Below are 16,014 nucleotides of genomic sequence, written 5' to 3'. Positions count from 1 at the left end.
TGTTCTAGGTCTGCAGATGAACTCCCAATGCCTAACTTGCTCTTGGTATGTATCACATAACTAAGAGGTGGGTGTATGCATTGAATAGGCCATAAGCAGTCCCCAGCCCCTTCAGACATAGGGGATACAAGAAGAAAGAGGCAGGGCATCCCAATGTTCCCCAAGTCCCCAATCTGAGCCCCAGATGAAAGTGCCTGAAGGAATCCAGCTAGTAACAAAGGACAACACACCTTGCCCACCCCAGGGGAAAGAGACAGCAGAAAGAAGGGGCAGCTGTTCACTTGCTGCAGAGAGAAGAAAGTTTCCCTGCTAGAAATTCCAGACTTCTCTTCCAACCAGGCTGTGTTTCTTTGCAGGGGGCAGAGATGAGGAAGGGGAGAAGGGAATGTTGCTTCTGGCTGTGAATGCATGTGTGAGGGAATGCACAGTAGCCTCCACAAGCTGCCAGCCTCATCAGCAGAGGAAAGGAGATTAGTCTTAACAGATATGCTTCAAAGTCAGTAATCACTTCAGGAAAATTCCTCCTCATCAGCTGGTCTCATCTGTTCCCCATGCCCATGGTGCAGTTTGGGGGATTGCCAAGGATCACAATCTTCTTCCCAGAGTTCTTTTGATTGGGTGGGGTGAGAATAAGAATGGTGCCAGAGCCTCACTGCCAAGACTGAGGGGGGAAGTTGTTGACTTCTGCTAGATCTTGCACCGCTGAGCCCTTGTGATTATATGTCAACTTGATCCGCATACGTAGTTGTTGCTACAAGAGAAAAGGGGAAAACAAACAAACAAACAAACAAAAAAAAAAACCAAAAAAACCACCCAAAAACCAAACAAAACAAACAAACAAAAAAAACAACACACCAAACCAAAACCAAACCAAAACACACAAAACAAATTCAGGTCTTCATTAAAAGTCAGTGAATCCCCCTATGTCCAGCTCCCCTCCCTTACCCCATGAATACAAAACATGGGCCTTTCCTCACCACAAGAGCTTGCTGGAAAGATGTGCAGGATAAGCTATGACACTGCAGATTAATGCTTAATCAGACAGGACGTTGATTGGTCACTGTAGTTCTCAGATAGGTACAAACTCTCATAAAAGCTATAGCACAGCTCCTACCCACATCTCTCTCTGCACTGGCCCTGTTCTCACAAGCACTGAAATCCTTAAATACAAAAATAGCTGCCTTAAAATCCCAGTTAACAATGGAAGAAAGCAGGAGGCAGATCCAGACTCTGTTGCTCTGCACTCAGGCTTTCAGGGAGAGGTGTCATTTCCCATACTAGCTGTTCATTCAAAACAGTGGTCTGGGAACCTCAAGTATTGCTCCATAGCACTGTGAAGGAAATAACCTAAGAAAGACTGGAAACAGAGTCTCTAGGAATATTTCCTCCTGCTGTTTAATGATGGAATAGCTCAGAAGTTGTTTTACACTGTCATTTGGTTGTCATCCAGATACTAGGTGGCCCTTAATAATAGCTAGAGCACAGCATGCTCCAGCCAAGCTCCCTATTCTCCTCACTCTCAAAAAAACCTGTTTCCCAAAACCCCTAAAAGCAAAAAGTTCGCTATTTCTGGCTCTTTTCCCTGTACCTACAGGGAAATATGAAAAAGGGACAGCAGAGGGAGGAAAGGAGGACAATGACTGCTCCAACCAGCCTCAGGATAAAGAAACTATGCCTTATCACTGATAGATCAATATGATCAGTGGCAGTTTTTGCTATATTTAGTGTTGTTTTGGGAAACTGGCCATCAGTTTTGATCCAGCATAATAACAGCCCATGTCCAGGTGAACAGACTTTTTTTTTTTTTTTTTTTTACAATACTGACAGCTACCTCCTAAGTAGCAAAGCAACATTCCAAAGTTGCCTCCTTTGGAGTATTCCAGGTAAATACACTATCTCATGGAGAGGGCTCTTGCGAAGCTGTACTTTCAGGCAGTAGTAATTGAAAAGACAGTAAGAGATGCACATGTGCCTGAAGTGGAAGAGTTAGAAAAGAGTGGGCAAGAGAAGAGGGTAGGAAAATACCATTTTGCACCTCTGTATTCTGAAGTGTTCATACGAGTTCTGGTGTTCCAACAAGAAAGCACCCCATTATCTGGGGGTACTTGATCTTGTGGGTCCCACCCGAGGTGGATATACTGTGACTTCCACCACCCTACAGGAAAGCTCCTAAACCCTCCCAAGTTCAGAAAATAACTTTCAAGGTGATCTTTGAAAGGTGCTCTACAGCACCACAGAGAAATTCTTATCAGTTGTATAAAAGACAAAGAGAATAGTCTTGTGCCTTTAGGCAGAGGGGAACACCCTACACAGAGATAAGGGGAGATGCATGGAAACCACAAAAGCTATGCACTAAAAACCAGCCATTTCAGTGAAATCTTAGGCTGAGATTTGAGAATTTTTCTGATCTGCACATCAGCCTAGCAGCAACACTTAACATCTGCAACAGAACATAAGCATTTACACCTGAGAAAATCTTAAGATGTTTTAAGCTCTTAAAGATATTGAAAATCTTAAGGGTTTCCCACAAAGCAAGAAATAAGTGATCACAATTTTATTTTTCTTTCTGATGCTATCTGAATACTTGCAAAGCCTCTTAAGGAGGACATGTGGGCCACCCCCCACACTCCCCTCAAGTCTGTTGTATCCCAGTCTTGAAGCCCATCTATGAAGGCTGTAAAACAAATGGAATTATGATTAAATCACACCTAAAGATTCTATCTGCTGTTTAAAAATACACTAATCACATTAAAAACAAGTAACACCACTGGAGAAACAGACAATTTTGTTAAGATTACGGATTAAACATTTCAAGTAACACTGCTGCAGACAGCAAGAATGAATGTTGAACGTATTTCTATGGCAAGATGCTTGCCTTTCAGACATCACATACAAACACCAGGTTGAGCTCCTTTAGAAAGGCCATCTAAAAACTTGTTTAACCACCATTCCAATGCAAAAGACATTCATGAATTCAAGAAGCTAGCAAAGTTGTGAATCTGTTTTAGCAGTATAACCCAATAGAAGGCCAAACCTGTGCCCAGCACCTCTTGTCTTTTTCATAACTTTTTCCTAAACCTAACCAAGATGAATGCCATTAAAAACACATCATTCACTACCATCACCCCCTACCTCTCAGAGATGCATCCCTAACTGACTGCCACTAAATGCCCAATTCCAAGACAATATCTTTAATAACTGTTCTTGGAATCACTCACCTTTTGTGGATTTAGGACTTTAATGACCTGTGTGATGGTCCCAGAGTTAAATGCAGGGATGACACTGCTGCTGGGAGACAGGAGCTGCAGCTGGAATGTCTGAAGAAAGGGCAGAGAAAACAATTTCACGCTTAATCACATAAGAACATAAAGTGATTTGTTTGCATTGAGTGAAAGCAAGGAAAAATTAAGAGTTCAGTTCCCAGCTCTGAATAATCAGTTCTTCCAATTCCCTACCCGTAAATAACAAAACATGCATTGGTCCACCTGCTTTCTACATAAATAAGATTCAGGTAGCACAAATACTACAGGGTGAGGGCTTGCTGTAGTGTACCAAAATAGCAATGATGCATTGTTTCCAGTGTCACACACAGAGGAACAGTGTCCTGGGTTCAGCTGTAACAGTTATTTTTCTCCTTCTTAGTAGCCGGTGCAGTGCTGTGTTTTGACTTTAGCCTGAGAACAATGCTGATAACACACCGATGTTTTAGTTGTTGCTAAGTAATGCTTACCCCAGTCAAGGACTTTTCAGTCTCTCATGCTCTGCCAGTGGAGGGGCACGGGAAGCCGGGAGGAAGCAGAGACAGGACACCTGACCCAAACTAGCCAAAGGGGTATTCCATACCATGGCACGTCATGCCCAGTATATAAACCGGAGGGAGTTACCCGGAAGGGCCAGATCACTGCTCGGGTTGGGCTGGGTATCGGTCGGCGGGTGGTGAGCAATCGTATTCTCTCCCCTCATTATTTCCCTTATCATTATTATTATTGGTGGTAGCAGTAGTGGTTTTGTATTATACCTTAGTTACTGGACTGTTTTTATCTCAACCCGTGGGAGTTACATTCTTTTGATTCTCCTCCCCACCGGGAGGGAGCAAGCAGCTGCATGGTCAACCAGGAGGGTCAACCACGACAGTCAAAACTGCTCAGCACATTTGCAACTTCACGAGGCCCATTCTTTCCTTAATTCCCTCCTATGGCAGGTATGAAACCAACCCCAATTAGAGCATTACCAACTCCTAGAGGTGAATCTCCCAGAAGTGAATCTATTTTCCCAAACTTGAAGAACAGTCTAATAACACCCTGCTTAAATGGTCTGCTCTACTATGAACTAGTCAATATCTGTCTCCCATATTTTGTGCTGCAGCCAAGTGCAAGGGGAGACGATTGACTGCTTAAAGGAGGACCATCACTGATCACCATGGAGGGACTCATTTAAACTTTTATAAGCAACTAAGGGCTTCGAAGGATTTTTTTTCAAGTATTTAGAACTGCAAAGAGCATGGTATATTTCTTAGAAACTAAGAATAAAGGGAAAGATTAGTGCCTTCACTTTTATTTTGACCTAACATTTTTCTGCATGTGGTTTAGCAACTTTCCTAGGAAGTGGTGATTTTAAAACAAGATTTTGTCCAAGCTGAAGTAGCCCAATCTGATAGGAATCAGTGTTCTACTGCATATATAACATTTACTTTCAGACTAGAGATGACCAAACTGAGCACTAGGAGAACCTATTAACAGCTTTTATCCTTGTTTACCTTGCCAATTTCTGTCTACATGAAAGCACCCATCAGGAAGTATTTGCAGCTGGCCCTCAACCTATCCCTGTAGTTGCCCTAAGTGGCTCTACCTTTGGTACTGCAGCTTGGAAAACAAAATCTGTCATATCCAGCTCTGTGCTGTTGGAGGCCTGTATTGTGATTACAGTGACACTAGGGTTGGTGTTTGACCTCTCAAAGGTGAAGTCAATCTTCAGCCCGTTCTTGTTGTATGCAGTAATTGAGGGGATTCCTGTAGAAAACAAACCAGCATGGAAAATCCATGAATCTCCAGAATCTGAAGATAATTCTCAACATCATAGAGTGCATTTACTTTACCCCAGACATGAACTCTTCTGAAGATTAAACACACCCCCTCCTCCTGCTCCAGTCTGTGCCACACTTTACTTTCAAATCCCCCCTTTTTTTACTACCCCTTGTTTATTCTTCTAGTTGGCTGCTGTAGCACCTTAGGCTAAGGATTTACATGTCCCTAACCTGCAGCAATATCACTGAAGAGAGGCTGCGATGGAAGTCCATCAAGCAGGAACAGAGGCTGTGCTATCTGGGGCACAGGGGCAGATACTGGAGAACCTACAAGAAACATTGAAGGATTATTACTTAGCTGTCATGAAGAGTAATTACTCCTTCTCCAAAGACTGACTGCTGCATATCATATTCCTTTACATGAAGCTCTACAAATCATCTGTGCTGACATCCTCCCCTTCTCTGCTTTCACTAACAAGGACTGGCTCCTCTTGAGCTAGAAGGCATTCAGATGGAATTCATTCCTCACATCTCCCAATCCTCCTTGGAAAGGCTCACAGCATTCCCAGGCTGGAGTGTGAAAATGCTCAAGTCTCACCGGCTAATCACAGAGTCAACCTGTGACTTCATTCCCTGACTCCCACCTGTATGCTGCTATGGACCTTGGTAAAAATAAGCGTTAAGTCTAGGATTTGGTAGAAAGTGAAGAACAAGCCAGCTCATCCCGCCCCAGGACTGAGAACAGACTTTTAAGAGATGCAGCCTGCTCACCTGTCAGGTTGAGGTCTCCCAGGAGGTCAAGGAGCTCCCCACCAGCAGAAGCTGGCTTGCTTGTAGGTGCAGTGGGGATTACAGATGTTAGATCACTTCCCCCCAACAAGTCCAATAAATCGTTTGCCTAATAAGAGAGTAGATGTAATAGTTACATATTCAACTTCCTGCTGCTTTCCCTTACAAATGTAATGGATTCTACTTGCTCTTGGATTGAAGACCAACAGAGCTGCTGACCAGCCAGGGAAGTTCTTAGTTTGTCTATGGTACCATGCCCTATAAGAGATCTAGTTTCCATGCTCTTGGGACCACAGAGATAGTGAAAGACTGAGTTTGTGCACACCGAGACAGGTTGGGAGATATATGGCTTTACCTCACCCTGCTCTTGCCCTCCCCACAGTGATCTCTCCCACACACCTGTTCTTGACACTAGAACCATTAGAGTAGAGATGATGCAGCCATCACCAGGCCAGAACAAGCAAAGAGACAGAGAAGAGGGAGGGAGACCGTCTCAGTTTACTGTTGGCAGTGGTTAGTAGTGTGGTCTGATAGGCAGTGGAAACTAATCTGAGATCAGTTTCCATTACCTGGCTAACAGGCTGCAATCCAGAGGGTGGAGGTTTGGTTTCCAGTACCGCTGACTCTGTCTCTCCGTTGGACTGTACAATCTCAGTAGGGCCATTTGTGGTGACTTTCTCCATTACTGGCATTCTCTCAAGCAGGGCTGGCCTGAAAGAAGCTGACATAGTTACACTGTGCCATCTTCCTGAATCCCAATCCAAACACTCAGACATTCAGGAGGCGACATACACAGGGCAACCTGCCTTTTCCTTTTAGCATGGGAGCTGTAAAACTCCGTGACAGCTTGAGGTGGTCAAAAGCAATTGTGGCATTCTGTGCCAGTGCAAATACATTAGTTGACAGCTGAAAAACAAACCAACCCTCTTGCCTCCCATTTTCCCCCAGTACATGACACGCTTTCCATTGTGGTGCTACAATAACAAACCCAAGAAAAAGATGAAATAATTGAGCAAAGGTGGACTAACTGCAGACATGGGACACAACTGCTCTGTTTTATATGCAGCTGAGTCAGAGTCAGCTCATTTGACTTATTTTGGCAGAAGGAAGGGCGAACCACTTAGAACATATGACAAAGTTGGACAAGCGAATCACCATGCTCTCAAGTGGACAAATTAAATTTCCAAAGACATTAAGTTCAGCCCTCAAGAGTACCCTCCTGTCATGGGTTCAGCTGTAACAATTATTTTTCTCCTTCTTAGTAGCTGGTGCAGTGCTGTATTTTTGACTTTAATCAGAGAACAATGCTGATAACACACCGATGTTTGCAATTGTTGCTAAGTAATGCTTACCCCGATCAAAGACTTGTCAGTCTTTCATGCTCTGCCAGTGAAGAGGGGCACAGGACATCGGGAGGAAGCAGAGACAGGACACCTGACCCAAACTAGCCAAAGGGATATTCCATACCACAGCATGTCATGCCCAGTATATAAACTAAGGGAAGTTACGCGGAAGGTACAGATTGCTGCCCAGGTCGGGCTGGGTATCGGTCTGCAGGTGGTGAGCAATTGTATTTGTGCATCACTTGCATTCATTGTTTTCTTTTCCTTTTCCCCTTTTAGTTTTATGTTCTCTCCCCTTGTTTTTTCCCTTATTATTATTAGTGGTAGTAGTAGTAATTTTGCATGGTACCTTAGCTATTGGACTGTTGTTCTCAACCCATGAGATTTACATTCTTTCGATTCGACCCAAACTAGCCAAAGGGGTATTCCATACCACAGCACGTCATGCCCAGTATATAAACTGGGGGGAGTTACCCAGAAGGCCCAGATCACTGTTCAGGTCGGGCTGGGTATCCGTCGGTGGGTGGTGAGCAATTGTTTTGTGCATCACTCATGTTCATTGTTTTCTTTTCTTTTTCCCCTTTTAGTTTTATATTCTCTCCCCTTGTTTTTCCCTTTTTCTTATTATTATTGTTGGTAGTAGTAGTAGTTTTGTATGGTACCTTAGTTATTGGACTGTTCTTATCTCAACCTGTGGGAGTTACATTCTTTCGATTCTCCTCCCCATCCCTCTGAGAGCTGGGGGGAGGGAAGAAGCAGGGGAGTGAGCGAGTGGCTGCATGGTTCTGAGTTACCAGCTGGGCTTAAACTACTACACCTGAAATGATAGAGACTAAATAAGAGGCATGGGATCCAGAATCCTGACATCAAACCAAAAAACCAGGAAAATCTGTATCGAGACAACTTGTCTGTAATACAAGGCAGGCCATTACCCTTGCAGATCAAGCTGCAGAGCACTGCATGTAATAGGCTTAAGCCACACTGTCTACAGATCTTTTGGGCTGGAAAAAAGTGTTCCAGTACCAATAAACTCAACTATGGGCCACATTTTTGACCATGGACAAAGTCTTAATAAGCAGAAACTATTAAACTTTGACCTTTACACTGTAATGAACACCAGAATATATTGGGGGAAAATACAGGTGCTCACTTGTAAATTAAATGAAGTTACATGTTTTTCTTAAGTGCACCACCTCCCAAAACTATGAATAACATACACTGCCATGTAATCAAAAGCCAGCTGATCACCAGACACTGCTGTCTGCAATGGTCAACTTGGATCAAAAGCCTCTATGATAGATTTTTCTCAACTCGTAAGGTTTTAGATGAAGCCCTAAGCAGCTCACATGCCCATGCTCATTAACATGATGTTTCCAAGAACAAATATGAGTTGCTGCATGGATCCCATGGGAGGAGAGAAAAGTGGAAATCACAAGGATGTTGTGTTCTACACGCAGTGAATAGGATGGTACCTATGGAAAAAAGGGATTGTGAAGTCTTTGAAACAAGGCTTGAAGGCCCCTACAAACACAGGCAATATTTGAGTGGCATCCATTTTCTCTCTGTCCTCTCATCTAAACTCTAAAATGAATGCTCCTCCATCCAATAGAATCTTATAGAAAGTTTTCAAGGGTGGATGAAGTCAATCCCCACAAGATCTCCTCCAATCTTATGATCCTCACTGAAGAGAGAAATCTGTGGTGCTCCTATGTATCAACCATTAATCTGCTATGTACGGTAGTTAATTATTATTCTGCAAAGAATTATGGCTTTAGTTATTGCAATAAAACAGGGTTTTAACTTTCTCATAAAGAAACAATCACTTGAGCAAAGCAGTGATGGGGACCTCTCAGTGATAAGGTGTAAGGAGATTAATATGCTCACAAATTGTAAAACAGATATGCTGAGTGGTGCAGTGAAATAGTATGCCTTTGCATGCAGAATCTGAAATTTTAAGCAGATACTACAAGAAGATACAGTAAATTTAAGAGCTATTCTGAAAAACTGAAATGTATTAACAATTGGTAGAATTGCCTCACATTCAGAGCACAGTTTAGGACAGGTCAATGGACCTCGGCATGTTTATTCTAAAGACATTTTAAAACCAGACTGAACTCAACAACTGTGGTAATGCTAGCATGATAAAAGCTACCTGCAGACACTCAGCTAGCAAATTTAAGATTCAACACTTAGGAGTAAACACTAGTCAAGTTCAAGCTCAAAGCAGGGCAATGTTTTTGGCAGAGAAATTCTCTGAGCACAGAATAATCTCCCAGGATATGCTGAATTCTTAAAGCATTCACTAACTCATCTATAGAGGGAGGGATTCTAGTTCCTCTATAAACCTACTAAAATCACCAAAGCTCTCAAAGCACAAAGTGTGGTATACAGGAGATCAGAGTAGATTATAATGATCCTGTTCAAACTCATCAGCACTTACCTCATGTGATCATATTTCTTGAAAAGTGCATTATATTCCACTGCCCTCTGCTGTAGCTCCACATCAATGCTGCTGCTGTAAACGGAAACTACCTTCTTAACACGACTGTGTGGGGACAAGGGGGAAACAAAAGAACACACCACACCATGGAATTAGCAGCAATAAGCAAGGGATTAACATGTGTCATCCAGAAGACACTATATGTCCTCTGCTTAACAGGTGTCCTGCCTAACTCATTTAAAGCAGTAGTCTCTGCTGTTTTCCTGGACTATCTATGCAACACCCATTTTTGAACTGCCCCTTCACAACAGCATCAGCAGGTGATTAATATACCACTACAAGGTATAGCATAAGAAAGCTCAACTACCCACACCAAGAAGCCATCAATAAGAAATAAGGCCATTTCCCTCTCCATCGCCCAAAAAAGGAACTGGAAAGGACAGTCCACTGAAAGTAAGGACTTCTCTTCCCCAAAAGGAGTTTTCAAGCAACAGCAACAGGGATTAAGTCCCTACACAGTAGAGGACATCCACAGAGAAAACAGTACATATCAGCAGAAGTCTTCCACCCTGCAAGCAAAGGAGGACTGTAAAAGCCAACAAATAATATGACTCTTGTAAACCATGGAAGCAGAGCATGTCTAAGGAATACTTCCACTGAAGACAATCAATGCCAGCATGTTTGCAACAAAGCCCTGTGCAGTACATTAATGAGAACTCACTTGACAGTGCAGGTGAACCTTGTGGAAAGCTTCATGATGGCAGTGAGAGCATAGCCTCGTGTAACAGATGCAGACATATTAGATATCAGGACACTTTCTAAAATATCAAGAACTTCATCCTCTGTTACCTGAAAAAATACAGAAAGGTTAGGCTGAGGCAGAGAGAAGCCTTGCAGCAAGCCTTGCAGGACATACTGTAAAAACCTGTCTCTTGCTTAATGGCCGTGTTGTACCTCCTCTGCAACTTGGTGAGCCTGCAGCATTATGTTCAGAGCATACAAGACACATGCATCTATGTGGAGATCTTAAGAGATAAGTTTTAAAATATAGTTCCTGTTCTACACGTTGAACAGCAGGTTTATCATGAAAATACACAGCTAAGACCCTAGTAGCTCCCCTGCAAGCTAGGCTAGCACTGAAAGCACACTGCTCTGCCAGTTATAGCTGCACTTCACACAGTGAGTGTTTAGGCAGCCCATGCCTGTAGCACGGGAAGGAGATTCCTCCCCAGAGTCCATCACCATCATGGACACCAGTGCTAAGTAACTGTTGCAAGCATTCCCCTCGCATAGCCAGCAGCAAGCAGCTCCAGCCTCAGCCAGGTACACAGCTGCTGTTCTTTCCCAAGCTATACCTGTATTGGTGGTTCCTCTTCACACTGACCAGACACCAGAAGATCTCCATACTCTCCTATGCACCAAGAGGCCACTTGCACCAAGGGTTGCTGTTTGAAGAAGAAAAATCAGATACCCAAGATAAATGGATACCTGTATGACAAATTAAGCCATCACCATTTCCCAGAGCAAGCTTAGCCCTCTTTCCAGCCAAGGAAGTTCTCAGCAGAACAAACAGGAATATGTGATTTGATCAAGAAATCCATAAGAGAATTAGACAAAATAAAAAGAATATTTATGAACTTACAGAAGACATGTCTCACCTGCAATCTGTCCCTTGGAGCTACACAGTGTGATGTTGACTTACCTTGAGATGCTTAGTAAACATGCTTATTGCAGTACAACAAGGAAAATGAAGCTGGTCAAGTTTGGTATTACCTGGGAGTAATCACCAAGGATGGCTTTGTAGAGTCTCTGCACAGTGTAGGCATGCATCTCCACACTATTAGTTATTAGCTGAATCAGATTGGGAACAGCATCATCACGAACATAACTTCCTGCCTGCAAGAACAGGTGCTGTTAGGTTTCACTATCCAACTTCTCAGTAACACCTAGCATCTCCTGATAACCTTCACAAAGTCACCTGATGTGCATGGAAATAAAAATCAATCTCCTCATCCCCAAGCACTTTATGGTTGATTTTGAGCAGTCTCAGATGGACAGAAGTACAGGACAGTACATTTTCCCAGTGAACTCAACTATACCCAGAGAAATCCATACTATAGATACCCTAAAATTGTCAGGAGGACAGAGTGTGGACATAAGAATCCTGTGCTACAGAAGTGTCCTGGGTTCAGCTATAGCAGTCATTTTTCTCCTTCTTAGTAGCTGGTGCAGTGCTGTGTTTTTTAACTTTCAGCCTGGGAACAACGCTGATAACACTGATGGTTTTAGTTGTTGCTAGGTAATGTTTATTCCAACCAAGGACTTTCTCAGTCTCATGCTTTGCCAGGGAGGAGGGGAAGCCGGGAGGAAATAGAGACAGGACACCTGACCCAAACTAGCCAAAGGGGTATTCCATACCACAGCACATCATGCCCAGTATATAAACCGGGGGGAGTTACCCAGAAGGCCAGATCACTGCTCGGGTCGGGCTTGGTATCGGTCGGCGGGTGGTGAGCAATTGTATCCTCTCCCCTTGTTATTTCACTAATCATTATTATCATTGGTGGTAGCAGGAGTGGTTTTGTATTATACCTTAGTTACGGGACTGCTCTTATCTCAACCCGTGGGAGTTACATTCTTCCGATTCTCTTCCCCATCCCTCCGGGAGCGGGGGGAGGAAGGGGGGGAGTGAGCGAGCGGCTGTGTGGTTCTGAGGTACCGGCTGGGCTCAAACCACGACAAGAAGGAACAAAAAGCAACACAGAAAACTCCTCTTAAATGGAAGGCTTTAAGTGAAAGACACTCTGGGGGCAGAACACAGCTTATTCAACTACTTGCTCAAAGCCAGACTCTATGCCAAATAAGCACAGGATCCAGAATCTTGCCTGCATCTCACTCTTTGGTTAGAGGATAGGAATAATTCCGAGATATTGCTTCACCCCCTTTTGCTTTGCAAGTTACTTAAGGCTATGTTCAGTCTCCCCTGAAAGCACTGTATATTGGAATCACAGACAGCACAAAAGCTATCCAAACTTAGAAGCTAATATGATTATTGCAGAAAAAAAACTCTGCTACACACTGTATTCTTGTTTGTTTCTGAAATTATACATTTCTTCTAAAAAACTACTCAGTCATTTACTGAGTTTACGTATTTCTGACTGTCTGCCTTGAGTCACTACCATCTAGGTATACTTCCTCTCTGTGTGGTAGCATTTGTTATCTGCCAGCCTTTATAGCCATCTCCAGCTTGATGGTGAGTAACTTCCTACAGAAATAAAATTTTGTATGTAGTCACACACAAGAGAGACAGTTTCACTTACCGTTGTTAAGACTCTCATAATTGTGTCTATGTGCCAGCGTTTGGAAGGAGCATATCTGACAAGATTAAGAAAACAAGTTAGAGCGATAACTACTAGCCTTCAACACCAGTAAGAAACTCATCATCATCAGAACCTCCCCATTCAGTTATTCCTGGCCCACTGTTTCCTGGGGGGGGGGGGGGGGGACGGGACACACCCAAAACAGAAAACCCCCCCAAAAACAAAACACATTTCACATTCTTTGACTTTTTTGTATTAATGTTGACATTGGAAAGCTGAATAAATATACAAGGCTGTACAATATAGCACAGCTGTATCTTGCACATAGAATCAAAGAATGGTTAGGGTTGGAAAGGACCTTAAGATCATCCAGTTCCAACCCCCCTGCCATGGAGGTTCCCTTCAGCTACTGGAAGGCTGCTATGAGGTCTCCACACAGCCTTCTCTTCTCCAGGCTGAACAGACCCAACTTTCTCAGCCTGTCTTCATACGGGAGGTGCTCCAGCCCCCTTATCATCCTCACGGCCCTCCTCTGGACTTGCTCCAACAGCTCCATGTCCTTCTTATGTTGAGGACACCAGAACTACACACAGTACTCCAAGTGGGGTCTCACGAGAACACAGTAGAGTACACATACAGTACTTCAGACTGCTGACTGCAATGGCTCAGCAGTAACAAGGTCATCTCAGTTGTACAACTAACCAGAGAAGCTGTGTGTGTGGAGAGGGGCAGGGAGGCAGGGCCAGGATGTCACCACAACATGCGTTCCAAAGCGCAGTACACGGTAATCAGTACACTAGACTGGTTTAGCGATATGAAGACTATCCATATGGGACACACTAGTGTGCCCTGTTCCTCAGAGCGAGTTAAAAGTGACACACCACACACAGATAAGCAGACGGAGAAGACGTGATCAACATATTCTCTCCTGGGGAATAAGGAAGGGAAGGAGCAACACAAAATGCTCATAATTCTGAGGATGTACAAAAAACTAATAGCAAGTAAATTAGCCCCATACTTTTCAGCTGCAAGAAATATTCCAGATGCACAGTCTGCTTTGAACTCTGGTTCACAGGAATCTAGGAAATACAGCAACTCTTTCATCATTCCACGGACATTATTCCCATTAACAAGAGCAAAACTCAGTTCCATTGCACGCCTAGGGCAAGAGACAGAAAACAGATAAAGTATCTTCCCCTGGTAAAGTAAAAAAAAAAAAAAAAAAAAAAAAAAAAAAAAAAAAAAAAAAAAAAAAACACCAAAACAAAAACAACACAAAAAACCAAAAACAAACAACCCACCAACGCCAAAAACAACAAACCACAAGTCCAGCTACTCAAATGCACTTACCTTTTCATTAGGAGAGCAGTATTTATTATTTCTGTGAGAACAGCCTTCCACGTTAAATGTACCAATGGTTTCCTGCTCATGGGCAGACAACAAATACCTAACCCCCAAAAAACTAAGGGGGAGTGGGGTTCTCTAGAAATACCTATCCAGATGTCCTAAGGGCTAGAAATATCTTTCAGCCAGAGTTCATCAGTGTTAAGGTCTGACTTCCCAAGTATTTGCACAAATTACTCGCATGGTGGTCATCTCTGACACACAACTGCAGGAAGTAATCCATCCTACAACGCACTTTCTCCAGCTTCAGGGATCCAGAAGAGACCTGTTTCAATCTCCATATAGTAGAGATTCAAATTCAGTAGAGACTGGCTCTTTGCTATTCCTTGTACTCATTGAGAAGTCAGAGGCTAGTCCTTAGCCCTTCTACTTGAAGCTTCTGCAACCGATTCTAGCACAGCTCTCCCATTCTTTTGACTTTTTTGAATTAAGGTTACTATCTTCAAATGTGATTTCTGTACAATGTTGGCAATTAGTTATGTTAGAATGCATTACAACAGCCTCACTAAAAAACCCTGACTGTTCTTTAAAATTGAGCATTTGGTGTAATCCAGAACCCACACCTCCAAGTTGTGTCTCTTCCTACTATCAGAAACTTTATTCTCTGCCTGTCACTGAGATAGCCTACCAGAAGGCTATAAAGATCCTCACAGCACATCAAAAAATTCCTCCCCCATTTCAGTCATCTTTTGAAATCATCTGGATAGTTGCTGAACTACTTTGTGTGTACAGTGATTTTATACTGCTTGTTTTCAACAAGTTACATCCAAAATTATGCCAAAAGACCTAAAGTCTGTTTTGTAATACACACTTTCTCCAAGTAGCTCAGACTTCAACGTGTATTTGACTCCAGCAATTCTCATTAAAATCATAATGTTGAGATGTGCAAGTTTTGCTGTCATCCTTTCACATATTTACTGGCAGCAACCCCATGATCAGTCCCACTGATTCTGTCTTGCTCCAGTGCCAAGCTTGCCAACTTACCACACAGACAGTGTTATTATTTCTGATGGCTTAGTATTTTCCCAATGTTTGTGAAACATCAACAACTTAGACCAGGCACATTACCCAATCCAATGGTATTGGGCACAAGCTATTTGTTCTCAAGAATCTGAAAACAGCACTGCTTCTCAACATCTCCCTAGTTATTATTGTAATCATAGAATGCTTAGGGTTGGAAAGGACCTTAAAGCTCATCTAGTTCCATCCCCCTCCTCCCACAGGCAGGGACACCTTCCACTAGACCAGGTTGATCCAAGTCAATGTGTTATTTTGCTTTTTACCCAACTAATACCCAGGGACCTAGAAAACATAGAGGTGTTCAGAATTAGGGTGGAAATACATAACTAAATTGTTACCTTTTACCATCTAGATCTGTGCCTGGTTGAAGACCTATACCATTATTGGAATTGTTTTCATTCCTCCAATTAGTTCCCAACTCTTTATACCTAACCCTACTGGGTTACAAGTTTTCCATGTTTATGTTTAACTTTTCAATCACATTAGAACAGATATCTCAATACTGCAGATGCACAGAGGTACTCTGCAATCTTAATACCAGACATTTATCTCAATACATATAGCTTACCTTCAGTCATATTACATGGCTCATTCCTGTCACGAAGTTCCTAATAATGTAGTTTGATAATATTAAGCAGACAGACAAGAAGACTTGAACTAAATGGCCAAGCCATT

The 16,014-nt window shown here is 42.8% G+C and overlaps 1 protein-coding gene across 9 annotated transcripts in view; it reads right to left on the bottom strand.

Annotated features, from left to right (window-relative positions):
• Window positions 1-310: 310 nt before the first annotated feature.
• LOC115618947 (AP-1 complex subunit gamma-1-like) overlaps window positions 311-16,014 on the bottom strand; it is a 61,113-nt gene continuing 45,409 nt past the window's right edge. For 7 of the 9 annotated variants that reach the window (XM_030510923.1, XM_030510928.1, XM_030510920.1 and 4 more), the window contains 12 exons: window positions 13,934-14,074; window positions 12,916-12,970; window positions 11,369-11,491; window positions 10,951-11,040; window positions 10,317-10,444; window positions 9,596-9,700; window positions 6,382-6,523; window positions 5,795-5,921; window positions 5,255-5,350; window positions 4,849-5,009; window positions 3,219-3,317; window positions 311-751 (listed from right to left, as the gene is read on the bottom strand). In XM_030510923.1, coding sequence (XP_030366783.1) covers window positions 650-751; window positions 3,219-3,317; window positions 4,849-5,009; window positions 5,255-5,350; window positions 5,795-5,921; window positions 6,382-6,523; window positions 9,596-9,700; window positions 10,317-10,444; window positions 10,951-11,040; window positions 11,369-11,491; window positions 12,916-12,970; window positions 13,934-14,074 — 1,369 coding nt within the window. In that variant the 3' untranslated portion in view covers window positions 311-649. The remainder of the gene's footprint in view (window positions 752-3,218; window positions 3,318-4,848; window positions 5,010-5,254; window positions 5,351-5,794; window positions 5,922-6,381; window positions 6,524-9,595; window positions 9,701-10,316; window positions 10,445-10,950; window positions 11,041-11,368; window positions 11,492-12,915; window positions 12,971-13,933; window positions 14,075-16,014) is intronic. The other 2 variants (XM_030510922.1, XM_030510926.1) reach the window with 2 other exon arrangements.

Source organism: Strigops habroptila, chromosome W (genome assembly GCF_004027225.2).
Source record: "Strigops habroptila isolate Jane chromosome W, bStrHab1.2.pri, whole genome shotgun sequence".
Lineage (NCBI taxonomy): Eukaryota > Metazoa > Chordata > Aves > Psittaciformes > Psittacidae > Strigops > Strigops habroptila.
The sequence above is the reverse complement of the archived record's forward strand: the minus strand, read 5'-3'. Positions and strand labels throughout refer to the sequence as shown.